Source organism: Podarcis raffonei, chromosome 1 (assembly GCF_027172205.1).
Source record: "Podarcis raffonei isolate rPodRaf1 chromosome 1, rPodRaf1.pri, whole genome shotgun sequence".
Classification (NCBI taxonomy): domain Eukaryota; kingdom Metazoa; phylum Chordata; class Lepidosauria; order Squamata; family Lacertidae; genus Podarcis; species Podarcis raffonei.
Genome location: NC_070602.1, coordinates 21830381 through 21846531, shown reverse-complemented (window position 1 = coordinate 21846531; position 16151 = coordinate 21830381). Strand labels below are relative to the sequence as shown.

Genomic DNA, 16151 nt, shown 5'->3' with positions numbered 1-16151 from the left:
CTGGGATCTGATCAGTTCCCAGCCTCGCAAAGCAGCTTGGGGAAGGTGGCATGAGAAAGATGCCTTGGATCCCAGGTTTGCTCTCGAGGGACTGAGATCAAAGGGCGCAAGGCGTCCTTCTCACGCCACCCTCCCCAAGCCGCTTCGCAAGGCTGGTATCTGATCAGATGCCAGCCTCGCAAAGTGCTGCAGGGCCCTGTGCCAATTTTGCGAGGCTGGGCTTGTTCCAGCCTCTCAAAGCAGCTCAGAACTGGTGTTGTGTTGGCTGTGCGGGCTGTGCTGGCACATGGTGGGCTTCATTCGCCTTCCGTGCCCCACTCCCTGCTAGCATGTGTGCCCCGGGCACCATAAATACACGCTCCGCCACTGGCGTGGGGAGAAGGGGCGTGGCCTGGGAAGAGGCCAAAGAGTGAGGAAGAGAGGCCCGGATAGGGTTGCATTTGGACCCTGGTTCTGAGGCCTGCTGATCTACCAATTTAAAGCTTGCAATCATTTTCTTGAATCATTGCCAGTGTTTTTCTTCTTCTTCCTGATGCCTTTGTTGCTATTATTTTCTAAAAAATGTAATTTTAGTAAACGCTCTAAATTCTAAATTGTGTGTTCATTTCTAGGTGATGGACTATAATATTAACCTGGGGAAACACCTCCTCCCTTTAGTGGCTCAGGTGCTGAAGTACTGCTCATGCCCTCAGCTCAGGCATTACTTCCAGCAGCCGCCCCGCTGCTCCCTCTGGTCCCTGAAGCCCCACATTCGGCAGATGTGGCTGAAGGCGCTGCTTGTCATCCTGTATAAGGTAAATGCTTCTGTGTTGCTTGCCTGAGTCTTTCCTACAGCAACCGGCATGGATCCTGGGTAAGTATAGTGGTAAAAGACAAAGGTGCAACGAGAGCATGGCTGATACCTGCAGCCCTGTCCTGTGTGGTTTATTTAGTTTGGAACTGTTTTCCATGGGGCTCTCAAATGATGAAAGAAGCATCACTAGCAAACAGCTTCCTAAATGTTTTGAGGCAGTGTAGAAAGATTTAAAATAAGAAGTAAGTAAACATCATTGCAGGTTCTTTTGTGAGATGACAGACAGGGTTATATGCATAGAAAACCCCCCACTACATTTAAAGCATTCTTATTTGTTTCCTATCCCTGTAGTTCACCAGTGTCTATTACTATAATCCCTTAATATTCAACTGCATTGATGAAAATTGAGCAACATTCACCGATTTCCATCCACTTGTAGAACTGAAATCTGCTTGTGCAACAGGACTTCTGGTGTTTCTTTCCCCCTGCTCTCCAGCCTCCTAGGTAAAGGTAAAGGGACCCTGACCTTTAGGTCCAGTCGTGACCGACTTTGGGGTTGCGGCGCTCATCTTGCTTTATTGGCCAAGGGAGCCGGTGTACAGCTTCCGGGTCATGTGGCCAGCATGACTAAGCTGCTTCTGGCGAACCAGAGCAGCGCACGGAAACACCGTTTACCTTCCCGCCGGAGCGGTACCTATTTATCTGCTTGCACTTTGACATGCTTTCAAACTGCTAGGTTGGCAGGAGCAGGGACCGAGCAACGGAAGCTCACCCTGTCGTGGGGATTCGAACCGCCGACCTTCTGATCGGCAAGTCCTAGGCTCTGTGGTTTAACCCACAGCGCCACCCGCGTCCCAATCTCCAGCCCCCTACATGCCCCCAAATCGCCAACGCCCCTTGGAAGCTGCAGGGAGAGGAGAGGAAGGGAAAGCCCCCTTGCATGAATGGACACTTGCTTCTGCTATGTTGGGTCTTATCAATTAAACGTCACAAGAACCATAAGGCTTTACTCATGGAAATATTGCTGCTCTGCAGGCTGTGGAGTGAGAGTGTAGAAGCCTGTGGATGAAACGGTGCACAAAATAATAGCAATACATGACTAGCTTGGTGGTGTTACAAATACCACTGGCAGTCAAGGGGACCTGTAAACCAGATGGGAGGTGAGCAGTATACTTGATAAAATAACTAAAGCGAACTAGACTTTGGGTGAGTCATGTCATTTAATAAGGGCAATTTTATATTGCCAAATAAAGCTAATTTAATTGCTTGTATTTATATATTTTTACAAGATAACTAATGTTTTGGGAAGAGGATCATTTTCAGCTGCTAGCCATGATAGATTCCCCCTCTCTAAGTTGGTTTTGATAAAGCTATGAAGCGAGATATATTCTGCAGATCTCAACAGCTCTGAAATGCATTCTTACATTCAGCTTCACAAGGAAATTTGTATTTCTAGTCTGTTCAGTGGCTGGTTTTTGGCTACAATAGGAGAGTATTCCACACATGATTTTGTGTGCTGTTGTTGTAATATATTGCGCTGGCCCTTCTGTTAACTATATCACACACCTCCTTTAATATTTATAGGTTCCCGTTGACTTTATCTATCATTTTCATCCTTGGTTTTCTTCTGTTTCAAAACTTTCTCCTCTGCACATTGCACATATCCTTGCATATTGTGTTGTTTAGGTCAGTGGTGTTTTCAATACAAAAAAACAACCTTTTCCATTTTTCTTGTTGTTGGACAGTATCCTTACAGAGATTGTGACATCAGCAAAATTATGTTGCATCTCATTCATATAACCGTCAACACTCTAAATGCACAGTACCACAGCTGCAAGCCTCACGCCTCAGCAGGCCCTATGTACAGCGACAACAGCAACATAAGCCGCTACAGTGAGAAGGAAAAAGGTATTATATAATATTAAAATGTGAATGTGAAGCTGAGGAAGCTCTGGGTGGCATGGATTAAGGAAGAATTTTTCTGGCATGTTTAGCCTAGATTGAGAGGCCAGCTGTCCATGGACAGAGTTGGGTCAGCTGAAGGAGGATTTCCCAGCCCTCAAAAGCCCTACCAAATTTTAACCATGTGGCTCATGGTTTCAGTTGTAAGGAAACACGCTTTTTCCCCAGCTGGAACTCAATTCCAGCACCTCTCAGGTAGGCGCCATTGCCATTTGTAAGAGAACAAGAGAGGTGTTCCTGGTGCGTTCCGGCACCTTTCCCTAGAAAAATAGCACTGCTCTTATTTAATACAAATTCCCTGCTGTCCTTCAGGTGTCATACAATAAAAGCATCAGAAAGCCCCTTTCTCACATTCAGCTGAACAGGGTGGAGGAGTGACTACCTGTGTCCATTATAATATCTATGGAGAGCTCCCTTATGTGAAAATCTTACTCTTAAAGTAAAGGGCTCACAATCATGTGAAGAGAGCCTTCTGTAACTGTGTTTTTCTAATTTCTTGCACACAAGGCTTTCAAGTCCACATAGGAAAGGAATTAGATCATTGTTTTTTTAAAAAATAAAAGACAAGGGTTGCCTAAGCTTAATGTTGCTTCCTTGGTTCACAAGCTCCATTTCTCTTTCTTGCTAGCAACTTTTAACCAAAAGTATAAAAACAGCATTTAAAGAGAAAGCACTAATGCATAACATTTCTGAACTACATGAGATAGAGAACCAATGATATTTCTATGATTCTTTACCCTCTTTCAGAAGCGCTTATGGATATACATAAAGGGAAATGAGATGTTCGTTATAAAGTCCATAAGGAACTCCTGCATATATAAAGAATATCTGTGGAGTTTTCAATCTAATTTACAGGAGGAATGCTTAAGGAGGACTAGAATTTCAAGCAAGATAAATGACATATGTAGCATTTCAAAGTATGAAACTGAATTAAGCTATGGTTTACGACTTAGGTGGGTTTCAACTAAGTTTTCCTATGAGTAGACCCATTGAAATCAAGAAACCTAACTTAGGCTGCATTCCTGAGGCAATTTATTCTATTTTTATTACTTTTCTCTAACTGTTAAGTTCCACACTAAGCTTTCACACAATGCAAAAGCCACTTCTGGAACTATAGTGAAACACAGTGCAAACTGAGTGCTCATTTCTATGTTGTTTGCTTCCAGAAAAAAAATCTGTTTGCAAGCAATATGGAACCGAGTGCTAACTTGTGCTGTATTCCACTATAGCTCTACCATATTATGCTATAGTTCTGGAAGTGGCTTTTACATTGTGTGAAAGTTCAAATATAATGTGGAAATTAACAGTTTGGGATATATCGTGAAAATGGAATAAACTGCCATGTGAATGCAGCCTTTAGGCATGTTCATTAATTTTAGTGGATTTACTCCGAGTAAAACTTGGCCGAATGCCACTCTTTATTTTACAAGCTGCAATGTGACATTTAATGCAGCAATTAATTTACATTATTTCCTGAAGAGATTTGGAAAGTCGAAACTTCTTTTTTAAAAAAAAAGGGGGGGGAAACCGGAATTAAGCTTGATACCTCAAGCAGATCTGGTGTCACTTTTAATAAAATCTAAAGGAGACTTGCCTCAGAGGCTCTCCTAGGAGGACAAAGTGGAAAAAGAGTAAAAATAGACGATGGCCTGCAGCAGTACCTTTTCTTACATGGTCTGCATGCTTGCTTCACAATTCTTGTCTTTAAGGAAGGAAAAATAAAAGAACATCTGTCACTAACTGAATTCACACATTCAGGACACGCCATGGCCCTTTTCTAGGCTAGGTGTTATGCTATCTGAATTTAATGGAACCTTGGTCAACAGGTTTTTTAAAAACAACAACAACATGATTTTAGAGTGAGGAATGTGTTGCTCTCCAGATGTTGTTAGTTCTCATCATCCCCAGTCAGCATGGACAATGGTCAGGGAAGATGGGAGTAAGATCACCAACATCTGGAGGGCCATAAGTTATTCTTTTCTGCTGTAGACCTTTAGTAGTTTGGAAGGGGGTGGGGGAAGCTGGCTGCAACAGATATTGGCATCTGAACTGAGCGAAACACCCACCAGTTCTTCTGTTCTAGCTTCAGAGGGCAGTGGTGCTTGCTTGCATCTTTCCCACCTGAGTTTGCTGGAACAGGGGTTCGATGAAGCTCCTTTTTACTGTGTTAGAACATCCATCCATTTAGTCCAGTGCTGTCTACTTTGGCTGGCAGTTGCTTGGGTCTCTTTGCACTGTACCGTGGCTAGAAACTGTGACACTGTCCAGAATGCAAGTGGCTACCCAGCTTGCTTGGACAGTGGTACAAAAACTGAAATATTTGTTAGTTTCAGGTACTGGTATCCAAGAAGGCCTTTATATCAAAGGGCAGTGGTAGTCCTCTTAGTACCAGGACTATGACCTTGAAATGGAATTTCAGAGTTTTTCTCAAACTTCCACCAAAGGATAGGCCAGTTCCTATAAAGAAAACCAAAACTTGTTGTTTCGGGATGTTATACAACAGAGAGTCAGCATTTCTGACTATGCTAACTCCAACAGCTTTCTTAATGACCACTAGGGATCTCTCCTTCCCAAACTGCTCTAGGAAGCAGATGGCCCTCCCATCATATATTAATTCTCAACTCACCGTAGTGTTGGCATACTTGCTGCGTGCTCAGCGAAATACTGTTGTGATAGAACTTAACGTTGTTTGCCATTATTTGACCTTTATTTTCAAAACAAACTGAAGTAGAAGATCAGTGCATGCTTTTGCTGAGAAGTTTTGATCGCCAAACTGTTTCATGTGCGATATGTTGCCTTTCCCCATGGAATTAATGCTTGTATTTCTCTCTCCAGCGGAGGAAGACAGCGTCTTTGATGAGTCTGACATTCATGATACACCCACTGGAAACGGCAATAAAGAGTCTCAAACTTTCTTTGCCAGGCTGAAAAGAATTGGGGGCAGCAAAATGGTGAAATACCAGCCAGTTGAGATGAATGCTCAGAGAAGTATGTCATAAAAAAAGAGAGTCACCAATTTTATTTTATTTTTTTCAAAAATTTTAATTAAATTTTCCAAATTTATAACAAACATAAACAAAAAACATCAAAAAATCCCAAGCAAACAAACAAACATATATCCTAACTGTAAAATTCCACTTTTGTTATCATTGTTGGGTGACTTCCTCGAATCCCCCTGGCTGAGTTTCCATATAAATCATTGTAGCAGTTTTCCAAAAGTAGTTTCCCATAAAATTTACTTGATCCATTAACCTCTTTCTTTCTTATCATTTTAACTTTTATCCATAGTATTCTACAACATCACATATTTAAATCCTAGGCCAATCTGATACTCGCAAGTAATTCTATTTAATTTATCTTAACATATTTAACTAAATAATCTTTGAATTTCTTCCATTCTTCTTGATACTCCTCCTCCTTCTGGCTGCGGACTCTTCTGGTCATGTCGGCTAGCTCCGAAAAATCCATCATCTTCATCTGCCATTCCTACCCTGTTGGTACTTCTTGTGATTTCCAATTTTTGGCCAGCAAAATTCTAGCTGCAGTTGTGGCATACAGAAACAATCTTGACATCTTTCTTGGGCAATTCCAAACCTATTATTCCAAGTAGAAAGGCTTCTGGTTTCTTAATAAATGTATATTTCAGCATTTTTTTCAATTCATTATAAATCTTTTCCCAGAAGTCTTTCACTTTGGGACATGTCCACCACATATGGTAAAAGGTACCTTCTTTTTCTTTACATTTCCAACATAGTTTATCACTCTTGTTGTAGATCTTTGCTAGTTTTACAGGGGTTAAGTACCATCTATACATCATTTTCAGAGAGTGACTAGTTTTAAATGTAACCGAACATCTTTTATGCTATAGGTTTTTCTTTTTTATACCTTTTAAAAATGGTGTTAACGAAACTGACATGTTTATCAGACACAGCATTGTATGCAACATGATGAGCACAAAGAAGGATTGTGGAGCTCTGAAAATTGATCACGAGGAGTCCAAGGAAGCATGGGGAAATGTGTGCCATCGAATCATAGAGTGGTTTTGTAGTTTGATGCAGGAAAGCCAGAGATTGAGATAGGAAATCCCCAACAGGTAGCTCTCCAATCTCTGCTTGAAGATCTCCAATGATGATGAGCTAGTCTAGGGAATTGGCTCTATTGTTAAACTGAGCCTCCACTGTTAAACTTTTGCAACTCATTAGATCTTGTCCAGCCCTTCTGGGCAACAAAGATCCATTCTTTGGCCAGAGGTGAGAAACCAAGATAGTCTTGGCTCTGGAAACACAGTTGAGGAATGGCTGGAAGTGGTGGGTATTTTTTAGCTAGGAGAAGGGAGCATTAGAAGAACCTGGCTGCTGGAGCAGGTCAAAGTCCCATCTAGTCCAGCATCCCATTTTCACAGTGGCCAACCAGTGAAACCAGTGCTTATGGGGAGCTTGAAAGCAGGACCTCAGTGCATCAGCATTCTCTCCCCTTGTGATTCCAGCAATTCAGAGACATACTGCCTGCAACAGTGGAGGTAGAACATGGCTAGTGGGACCCATTTTGCATGCCTCTAAATTAATTTTGAAATCAACACTAGGATTTGCATCTAAAATGCGATAGTGCCTAATGATGGAATGCAAGGGGGGAATGGTGGAAATGCCAGTGACTTGCTTGGTACTAGCTCTTTCCCCCTGTTTCAACAGGTGAAATAGAACTTGCTGAATATAGAGAAACAGGAGTATTGCAAGACAACATTCTGCGCTGTGTGAGAGAAGAAAGCATTCAGAAGAAGAAACTGCGCTCACTAAAACAAAAATCGCTTGACATAGGAAATGCAGACTCCCTCTTGTTTACATTGGATGAACACCGCCGGAAGTCGTGCATAGACCACTGCGACTTAGAGAAGCCTCCCGCCACTTCCACAGCACTGAGGCAGAATGAATACGGGCAGCCGCGGCAAAATTCCTCCACCAAGACGGAAGATGGAGACGGAGGAGAGAAGGAGAACCCACCTGCCGTCCCAGAAAGAACCCTAGCAAGGCGGAGGCCTATCATACCAGAAGTCAGGTTAAACTGCATGGAGCCATATGAAGTGAAAGTGGATTCCCCAGCCAAATGCTCTCCTCCAAAGGAGGACTTGGACCTTATAGACCTCTCCTCTGATTCAACTTCAGGACCTGAAAAGCAGTCGGTGGTCTCCAATTCAGACAGCGACTCATTGGTCTTTGAACCTCTCCCTCCTCTCAGGATAGTGGAAAGCGATGAGGAAGATGCTGACCTCCCAAGCCAGCGGAATGACAGCATCTCTGGCAAGATGGCTCCCTCATCTCCATCAAGTCCCACCGGCCTCTCTGTGCTCAGCCTCAGCACGACCCCTCTTGTGCAGTTCAGCATTGATGATTGCTCCAAAGATGTGCTCCCTTCTGCATCAAGCCATATTGTTTCATTCGCAGAGGAGGAAGCCACCTCCATTCCTCTGGAAGGTCAGAAAGATGTTGATCAGCTAGCTAAGCCAGAAGAAGTCCACGAGGCATCCCCCGGCAGCCCCCTCACGCTGAAGCAGAAACGAGATATGCTGCAGAAGTCCTTTGCTCTTCCAGAGATGTCCATTGATGATAACTTTGATTTATGCATAGAGGAGATTAAGCCGATCGGGCCCTTTCCCAGTTCAAGTGGGAAAAGCGTCTTCATCAAGGCTCCTGAGGACTCTGAGGTCCAAACGGAAAGCGATAAGCCGGACGCCGGTGCAGAATCTGATACGGAGCAAAGCACAGAACAGAAGCAGGAGGAGGAAGCCGAAGAGTCGGAATTTAAGATCCAGATTGTTCCAAGGCAGAGGAAGCAGAGGAAGATTGCAGTGAGCGCCATTCAGAGAGAGTACCTTGATATTTCCTTCAACATCTTAGACAAGCTGGGGGAGCAGAAAGAGTCAGGTAAGCAGAAGCTGTGGGTCAACCCACCTGAAAAATAAATGTTCTCTTCCTGCTACTGTGCTAGAGAAAAGAGAGAATTTCTTACTTTGCTCTTCCCAGCGGTAATGGGGTGAATTTGCAATTGGGGGAATTTGAAGTAAGCGCTCCCCCACTATGAAAGGCTTCATCTCGGTTTGAGCCAGGCTCAGACCCCCTCAAATCTGAGTATAGCTCACAATTGGGCTTTGTCCATTTCCCTCACCTCTTTCCTAAGGATTCCCCCTTAATTTGAGAAGGAGAAGGTGATAACTGGCAGGAGAGGTGGAGGCACATGACACACATGCACATGTGCACATGCAAACACAGAAATAAAAGTTTCAGCACCCTGTCCTAGTTTCCCTAGGTTCTGTCACCATTGAGAATCAAGCCAGCACCACTCTGAGTAGCATTGCCTGTTCCTCTGCAGAGTCATACCCTCAGTTACACTAGCAGGAGGGTCCCTCTAGCATGTCGGAATCTGCGTTTGACCGAGCTTATAAAGCTCATCTTCCTCCGACGTGATTAATGACCTGAGCCTTTGATGACGCCTCAGGCACATTCCCATCCAGCAGAGAATCAAAGCAGCATTCGGAAGTGATGAGATTTATGGCTACATTGCAGAGTGCTTTATTGCTAAGCTACGCAGACAGAAAAGACATCCTCTCTCTGTGAAAGGCAGAGAGCAACTGAAACAAACAAAGGAACAGGAAACCAGTAACGTCACATCCGTCTCCCGTGAGACTTCCAACAGCCTGGACTGTCTCTGGAATGTAAACAGAGTCTTGTGACTCTAAGCAGCTGCATAGTGGCACAAACAGTAACTAACATAGCACAGCATTCCCCAAGGTGGGCGATACCGCCCCCTGGGGGGGTGCAGGGACAATCAATGGTGGGGGTGGTAGTAGCCTTGGGTGCAAATGTGGGGGGCGCTGAATAACAATAAGGGGGTGGTGGAAGCATAAAGGAATAAGAGAAGAGAAGGATAAAATGAAGAAAAAATATTTGTACATGTTCCATCTGTTGTGCAATGACCCTTACCACCAGGCGGTAGGCCAAATAAATTTGGGAACCTCTGCTCAACCACAATGGGCCTTTCCCCTTTCTCGTCCCCCTCATGTGCCTTGATGCACTCCAAAACAACTCTGTGGAGTTGGGAGAACTTCCAGGACAGCATGTGCAGGGAGAGGCGATAGTTCTGTCTGGCGAGCAGAAAAGAGGGTGAGAATTCTGGAGCTGGGGTGCCACTTTAGAGAAGACCCTGTTCTGTTTTCCGACCAATTAGATCTCTGTTAAAGGTGCTACTACCGCAATGGCCTCCCCACCATATTTCAGCTCATGGGCATACTGTAATATTGGGAGAAGCATCTTGAAACAGGGTTGTGTATATTTCTGAGTTCCCCAAAGAGGCGCAATTTGCACCCTTTTGGACGCGGGTGGTGCTGTGGGTAAAAGCCTCAGTGCCTAGAACTTGCCGATCGAAAGGTCGGCGGTTCGAATCCCCGCGGCGGGGTGTGCTCCCGTCTTTCGGTCCCAGCGCCTGCCAACCTAGTAGTTCGAAAGCACCCCCGGGTGCAAGTAGATAAATAGGGACCGCTTACTGGTGGGAAGGTAAACGGCGTTTCCGTGCACTGCGCTGGCTCGCCAGATGCAGCTTTTTCATGCTGGCCACGTGACCCGGAAGTGTCTCCGGACAGCGCTGGCCCCCGGCCTCTTAAGTGAGATGGGCGCACAACCCTAGAGTCGGACACGACTGGCTCATACGGCCAATGAAGAGGTGGGAGGTAGGTCCTTGTGCAGAAGCTTCCGTGAGTCAGGTGCATTTACCATCCTCCTAGAAGTGAATGCCAAGTGCTCACATAAAGTAAAAGCCAAACACTTCAGGATGTTTTCCTTATGCACAAATCTCATTTCGAAGTCATTTGTAATAAGTGGGAGCCTTTCTTCTGTCAAAGTGTCTCGTTTATTCCAAACCATCACTTGTAGAGCCAAGTGGTGTATTGGGGCGAAGTGGGGTGTGTGTGTGTGTGAGAATTAGACTGAGAAAGGGCGGTTGATGAACAAGCGTTCCCTGGGTTTTTTGAGTTTTTTTGGAAGGCCAAAAAGAGACTCTGAGCTTCAAGCGCTGTTTCTCTTTGCAGATGCTTCAGCTAAAGTCCTTTCAACCCTCGAAATGCCAAGGGAATCATCATCTGCGCCGACACTTGAAGCAGGTGTACCAGAGATGAGTAGCCATTCTTCCATGTCAAGTAAGTTTTCCCCTGGCTTTGAGGAGAGGAACTCTGTTACGGCACTTGAGGGCTTCTTAGGACGGTTTTGCCATCTGGCGCATCACCTTCCTCCACTAATTTACATTTGACTGGTCCTTTATGTGCCTTGTGCGCAGGCCGATTAATTGACTCCATGAGAATGGGAGTGGTGTTGGCAGTCTGTAAGATCAAGCCATACTAGGAGGGAATGGATAAATCAGTTTCTTTCAGCTTCCTGTTTTTCCAGTCATAAGTTCCCCATATTTCCACATTGGTTAGCTTTTTCTTTTATGAAGTCCTCATGAAAATTCATCAACATACACATATTTATTTTTTTTGCAAGCATTTCCACCTAATGCATTGTGTATGCTGTTTATGGTATGGTGTGTAGCAATCAGGGACTGCCAAACTCCTATACAAGGTATCTGGCAAGCATGGATGTTCATTCCATATGAAGTGATCCAACTTTTTTTACTTTTTGTCATCCAATTTTCTTAATATTTTGTACACTAAGTTTAATTCTAAAATTTTATTTTTTATCTCATCCCGTTTGTGAGTTATGAGGGTTTGAAATTTCAAAAAAAATATATGTCAATTTTGGCCTTACACAAAAACATGAAAAGCTCAGTGTTTGGTGTAAAGTATAAATAATGGAAAAATAAATGTTTTCAGACCCATTTCATGTGCAAGGTTTTTTCTCCATGATTTTGTTTGATATTCATTTTGTTGTAATGTTCATGAAATGAAGTACTAACAAGAATTCTTTCAAAATATTTATTCTATCATGCAATAGCAAGCTATCACTTCAAACACCTTTTTAAAAGAAGAGCCTGACTAGCTTTTCAGATACAACTTTCTAAATACATGCCTGAAGTAGCTGATATTACAGTTTGAAGTCTTGTTTATTCTGTTATATTTTACTCCAAGAAGACCCATTTATCCTAAATAGAAGCCAATAAGGCATTTAAAGTAAGTCCATCATGTGACATATCATATTAAAGCCCATGAGGTTCTGAAGAGATTGGTGTTTTTACTTTTGACGCATCTCAATTATGGGCTGAGCTTTTAAGGTTTTAGTGTTTTGGCAAGGCCAAAATTTTCAATTTTAAAAAATTTCAAACCCTCATAATTCACAAACAGGATCGGATAAAAAAAATAAAATTTTAGATCTAAACTTAGTTTTGATCATTCAACAAGTGTACAAAATATTAAGAAAATTGGATGACAAAAAGTAAAAAAGTTGGATCACTTGATATGGAATGATCCGAACACTCAGCTGATTGTCGGGCATTGCAAATGCCCCATGCATGTTTCTTCGCAAGCGCTGACGATTAGCTGTGCAGGGGAAGATTGGTCACCTAACATCATTGTGACATCAGGTGATTGACAGCTGGGCACACCTGTCAAACGCAGCCCTCAGGGGTGGGGTGGGAGAAATAAGGATCTGGTGGGATCCAGTTTCCCTCTCTTGTCATAACTGAGGCAATTTTGATCTGGTTTATTGGTTTACTTTTTTACGTTTTAAAGTAGGCTTGTAATTTTTTCTTGATTTTACTGCTTTATCTTTTGTAAACCGCTTTGAGGTTCTTTACAGCTAAGCAATGAATAAATGTCATGAAATAAATAAATAACTGTTCCAAGTTTTCTGGGCCACTTTAAAATGGCTCCACGGTGGAAAGAGAATGCCAGATTAATTTTATAAAGCTATTGATAGCATGGGCATGCATAAAATATTATGTGAGGAAACTCATATAGTCAGAAACATGGATATTGTGCTGTATTGGCCCAGCTGCACCTCAAATATTAGAGAATCCTTTCATTCAGCCCCCCCCCCCATTATAAAAATAACCACTCTAGTTTTAATAGTCAAAGCTGTCCTTGAGACATCAGATAAGTAACTCTCAGAAACCGAAATCAGTGTTCTGATAATGAATAATATGTCTGAGAGAAGCTTTAATTTCCATTATAAAAGCAAAGGAGCAATTTCAAAACAGCCAATTTCCTATGTTTTCAACTCTCATCTGCGCCCCAAGCAATAATGTCTGCTCTGAAATTTTAATTGCTGTTCTTTCATTGGGAAATTCAGTGTTTGATAAACTGATAAGGCTTTCATTTCAAACCATTGCACTGGAGATGATGGAAGTTATGTTGTTCCCAACTGGATGTGAAAGACTTCTTTCTGCAGGACGCTTCCCTTTTAAAAGCACAGAATCCTATTATATCAAATCCTGTTATATCAAATGGAACCAGAATTTGTATCAATTCCAGCAGGTCAGACAGGATGTTGTCTGGGGTATTGAAAGAAGTGAAATGTACACAAGAGCATCTGAGGGCAACACTCTGCACTGAAATACTTTTGAAATGGGTTCAGTCTGACATTCACCAGCAGGTGACATGGACCGGTACTAATGCTTGCTTTGGATCCAAAAACCAAATCCTTCCAAACAAAACCACACAGTCTCTTCAAATTTTATTTTCCTTAGGGCTTTGCATTGGCTCCTGGTAAATCCTAGATTCCAAACCCAATCAGGCTGATTTGGTTTGACCTGGGATTCATCAAGGCTGCAGCTACACAACTATAAAAAATGCTCTGGGAAAAAAACACGTGTTTTAAAGCTCACAATGGGAAATTTCATAGAGTTCCTATTTCAGCTCTACAGCGCCATATGGTGTCATAGCGTTATAACACATTTATAACGTTTTATTTTCACTAATGTAGCTGAGTCCCCAGAGTTGAGGCAGCCATGGGCCAGATTTCAGAACATGTTCACAGTTTCTTACGTTCTTCTGGTGTTTTTTTTTTTTTTAAATTATATTTTCTACTGGATCAGACCAAAAACCTATCTAGCTTCCTGTTTTCACATCACAGCAGCCAACCTGATTCCTATGGGGAGATCAGAAGGAGAGCATGAGTGCGGTAGCACTCTTCTACCCAAGATCCTCAGAAACTGTTATTCAGAGACATACTGATTCCAGTATTGGAGGGAAAACATAGCCATCATGGCTGGTAGCCATTGGCGGCCATTGATAGCCTTCTCTTTGCTGAATTTGTCTATAAGCCAAACTCCTCCCTTTCCACATGGAACACTGAATGGTGAGAACACACACACACACACACACACAAATCTCACTGGATCCGGCGATCAGTTTCTTCAAATATTCCCGAAGGACTGTCTTGCAAAAGATGGAATAGACTTGTTTTCTTTAAAAATAAAATAAAATCCAATTTTTCATTTTACAATGTTTCTACAACAAAAATCAAATCTAAACAAACATCATCATTTTCTTTGACTTCTCTCCCCTCTTCTCCGTGGTTCCTTATTCTGTGCCTCAATCTTACTGCATAACCAGTTCCAAAATCATATTTAAACATGTATTTCATTTCAGTGAACTCATTTCGGAATGTATTTTATCCTAAAATAGGTATTCTTTTATTTTATTTTTTTAGCCAAGGACTGTACTGTAGAAAACAGAGGAGTACAAAAAGTTGAAGGATGATTATATTCTGAACTAAGTGTTAGTAGGGGAGGTGTGGGTTAGATCACTTCACTTTATAATATGTGCCCAGTGAAAATCTCCATCCTGAAACTCTTCCATTTCTGACTTGCAGCCCAGTTCCGACAAATGAAGAGGGGTTCTCTGGGAGCTCTCACTATGAACCAGCTAATGAAGAGGCAGCTGGAACACCAGTCTAGTGCCCCTCATAATATCAGCACATGGGACACTGGTAAGTATTTCCACCCTCCATTCCTGTGTCCCTCTGTGCCTCTCTTTTCCCTTTCCTTTCTCTTCCATCGTTCTGGTCCCATAGGCTAATCAATGGCTGCGTCTGCTTCCTGTGTTGAATTGCTGGTGTTGTAGAATCTTCCACTGCATAGCTCAGTTGGCTAGAGCAGGGTGCTGATGACTCCAAGGCTGCAGGTTCGATCCCCATATAGGACAGCTGAATATTCCTGCATTGCAGGGCATTGGAGTAGGTGATCCTCTTGCAACTCTACTCTACTCTTCTGATTTTGTTAGGGAAGGCACTGTTTTTCTTCTGTGAAATCTTCAAACACCACAGATGGAACACCAGTTTGATCTAAACTGAGGATGTGCATGGCTGGATCGACGGATACTGAAGAACCTGCTTTTGCTTTCATATATCTCTGCTTCTGTATTAGGCAGGGGCAGCCCTACCATTAGGCAGAATGAGGCAACCACAGATGCTGGGGCACAGTAGCCTGCAAGTCTTCCACCTCAGCTTCCTAGCTATTCCTCTCTGTTTTCAAATGACCTGTCCTTGGCCCCCTGACCTGGCCTGCTGCTGCAGGTGTGGTCAAGAATGCTGTCTTGATACCAGTGTTGAATTAAGATTAATGTGACAGTTCAGTCAGTTTCTATACGTGGAGTGGGGAGGAGATGCGATCCTATTCTTTAAACCACTGACCCTCTTGGGCTTGCCGATCAGAAGGTCAGCAGTTCGAATCCGTAAGACGATGTGAGCACCCGTTGCTCTGTCCCAGCTCCTGCCAACCTAGCAGTTCGAAAGCACACCAGTGCAAGTAGATAAATAGGTACTGCTGTGGTGGGAAGGTAAGCAGCATTTCCGTGCACTCTGGTTTCTGTCACGGTGTTCCGTTGTGCCAGAAGTGGTTTAGTCATGCTGGCCACATGACCTGGAAAGCTGTCTGTGGACAAACGCCGGCCTGAAAGTGAGATGAGCACCACAACCCCATAGTCTCCTTTGACTGGACCTAACCATCCAGGGGTCCTTTACCTTACCTACTTCCAACAGCCAAATTCCTTGGACCAGTCCTGATTTCAGACCTCTCTCTTGATGACCACTGGTGCAACTAGGCATGGTGTATGAGATCCTGCTAATTAGAACAAATAGGACCGTGTGTGTGTGTGTGTGTGTGTGTGTGTCACTCTTATACCACTTTCACACTTGTGTAGAATCCTGGGAACCATTGTTTGTTAAGAATGCTGATGTTAAAGACCTAAAATTCCCGGCATCCTTAACAAGCTGCAGTTCTCCGGATTCTCTGTGACTGCTAAAGCAGGATAAGTGTGTGCTAAGTATATGGTGTGGGTGTGTCTTCTGTGTGGATGTGAAAGACACAGAGATTTGGATCAGCCCACAATGCTTGGGGTGGTGAGTTAACCCTTTCTCCGCTGCATAACTTTCCTGGTAAAAATCATCCCCCAAAACTACTATTTCCTTGACCAGGA

General features: G+C 43.2%; 1 protein-coding gene across 6 annotated transcripts in view; it reads left to right on the top strand.

Annotated features, from left to right (window-relative positions):
* Positions 1 to 16151, top strand: part of UNC79 (unc-79 homolog, NALCN channel complex subunit) — a 133065-nt gene that overhangs the window by 74603 nt on the left and 42311 nt on the right. For all 6 annotated transcript variants that reach the window (XM_053376274.1, XM_053376264.1, XM_053376261.1 and 3 more), the window contains 6 exons: positions 612 to 794; positions 2539 to 2701; positions 5591 to 5743; positions 7444 to 8673; positions 10830 to 10937; positions 14548 to 14664. In XM_053376274.1, the coding sequence (XP_053232249.1) occupies positions 612 to 794; positions 2539 to 2701; positions 5591 to 5743; positions 7444 to 8673; positions 10830 to 10937; positions 14548 to 14664 (1954 nt within the window). The remainder of the gene's footprint in view (positions 1 to 611; positions 795 to 2538; positions 2702 to 5590; positions 5744 to 7443; positions 8674 to 10829; positions 10938 to 14547; positions 14665 to 16151) is intronic.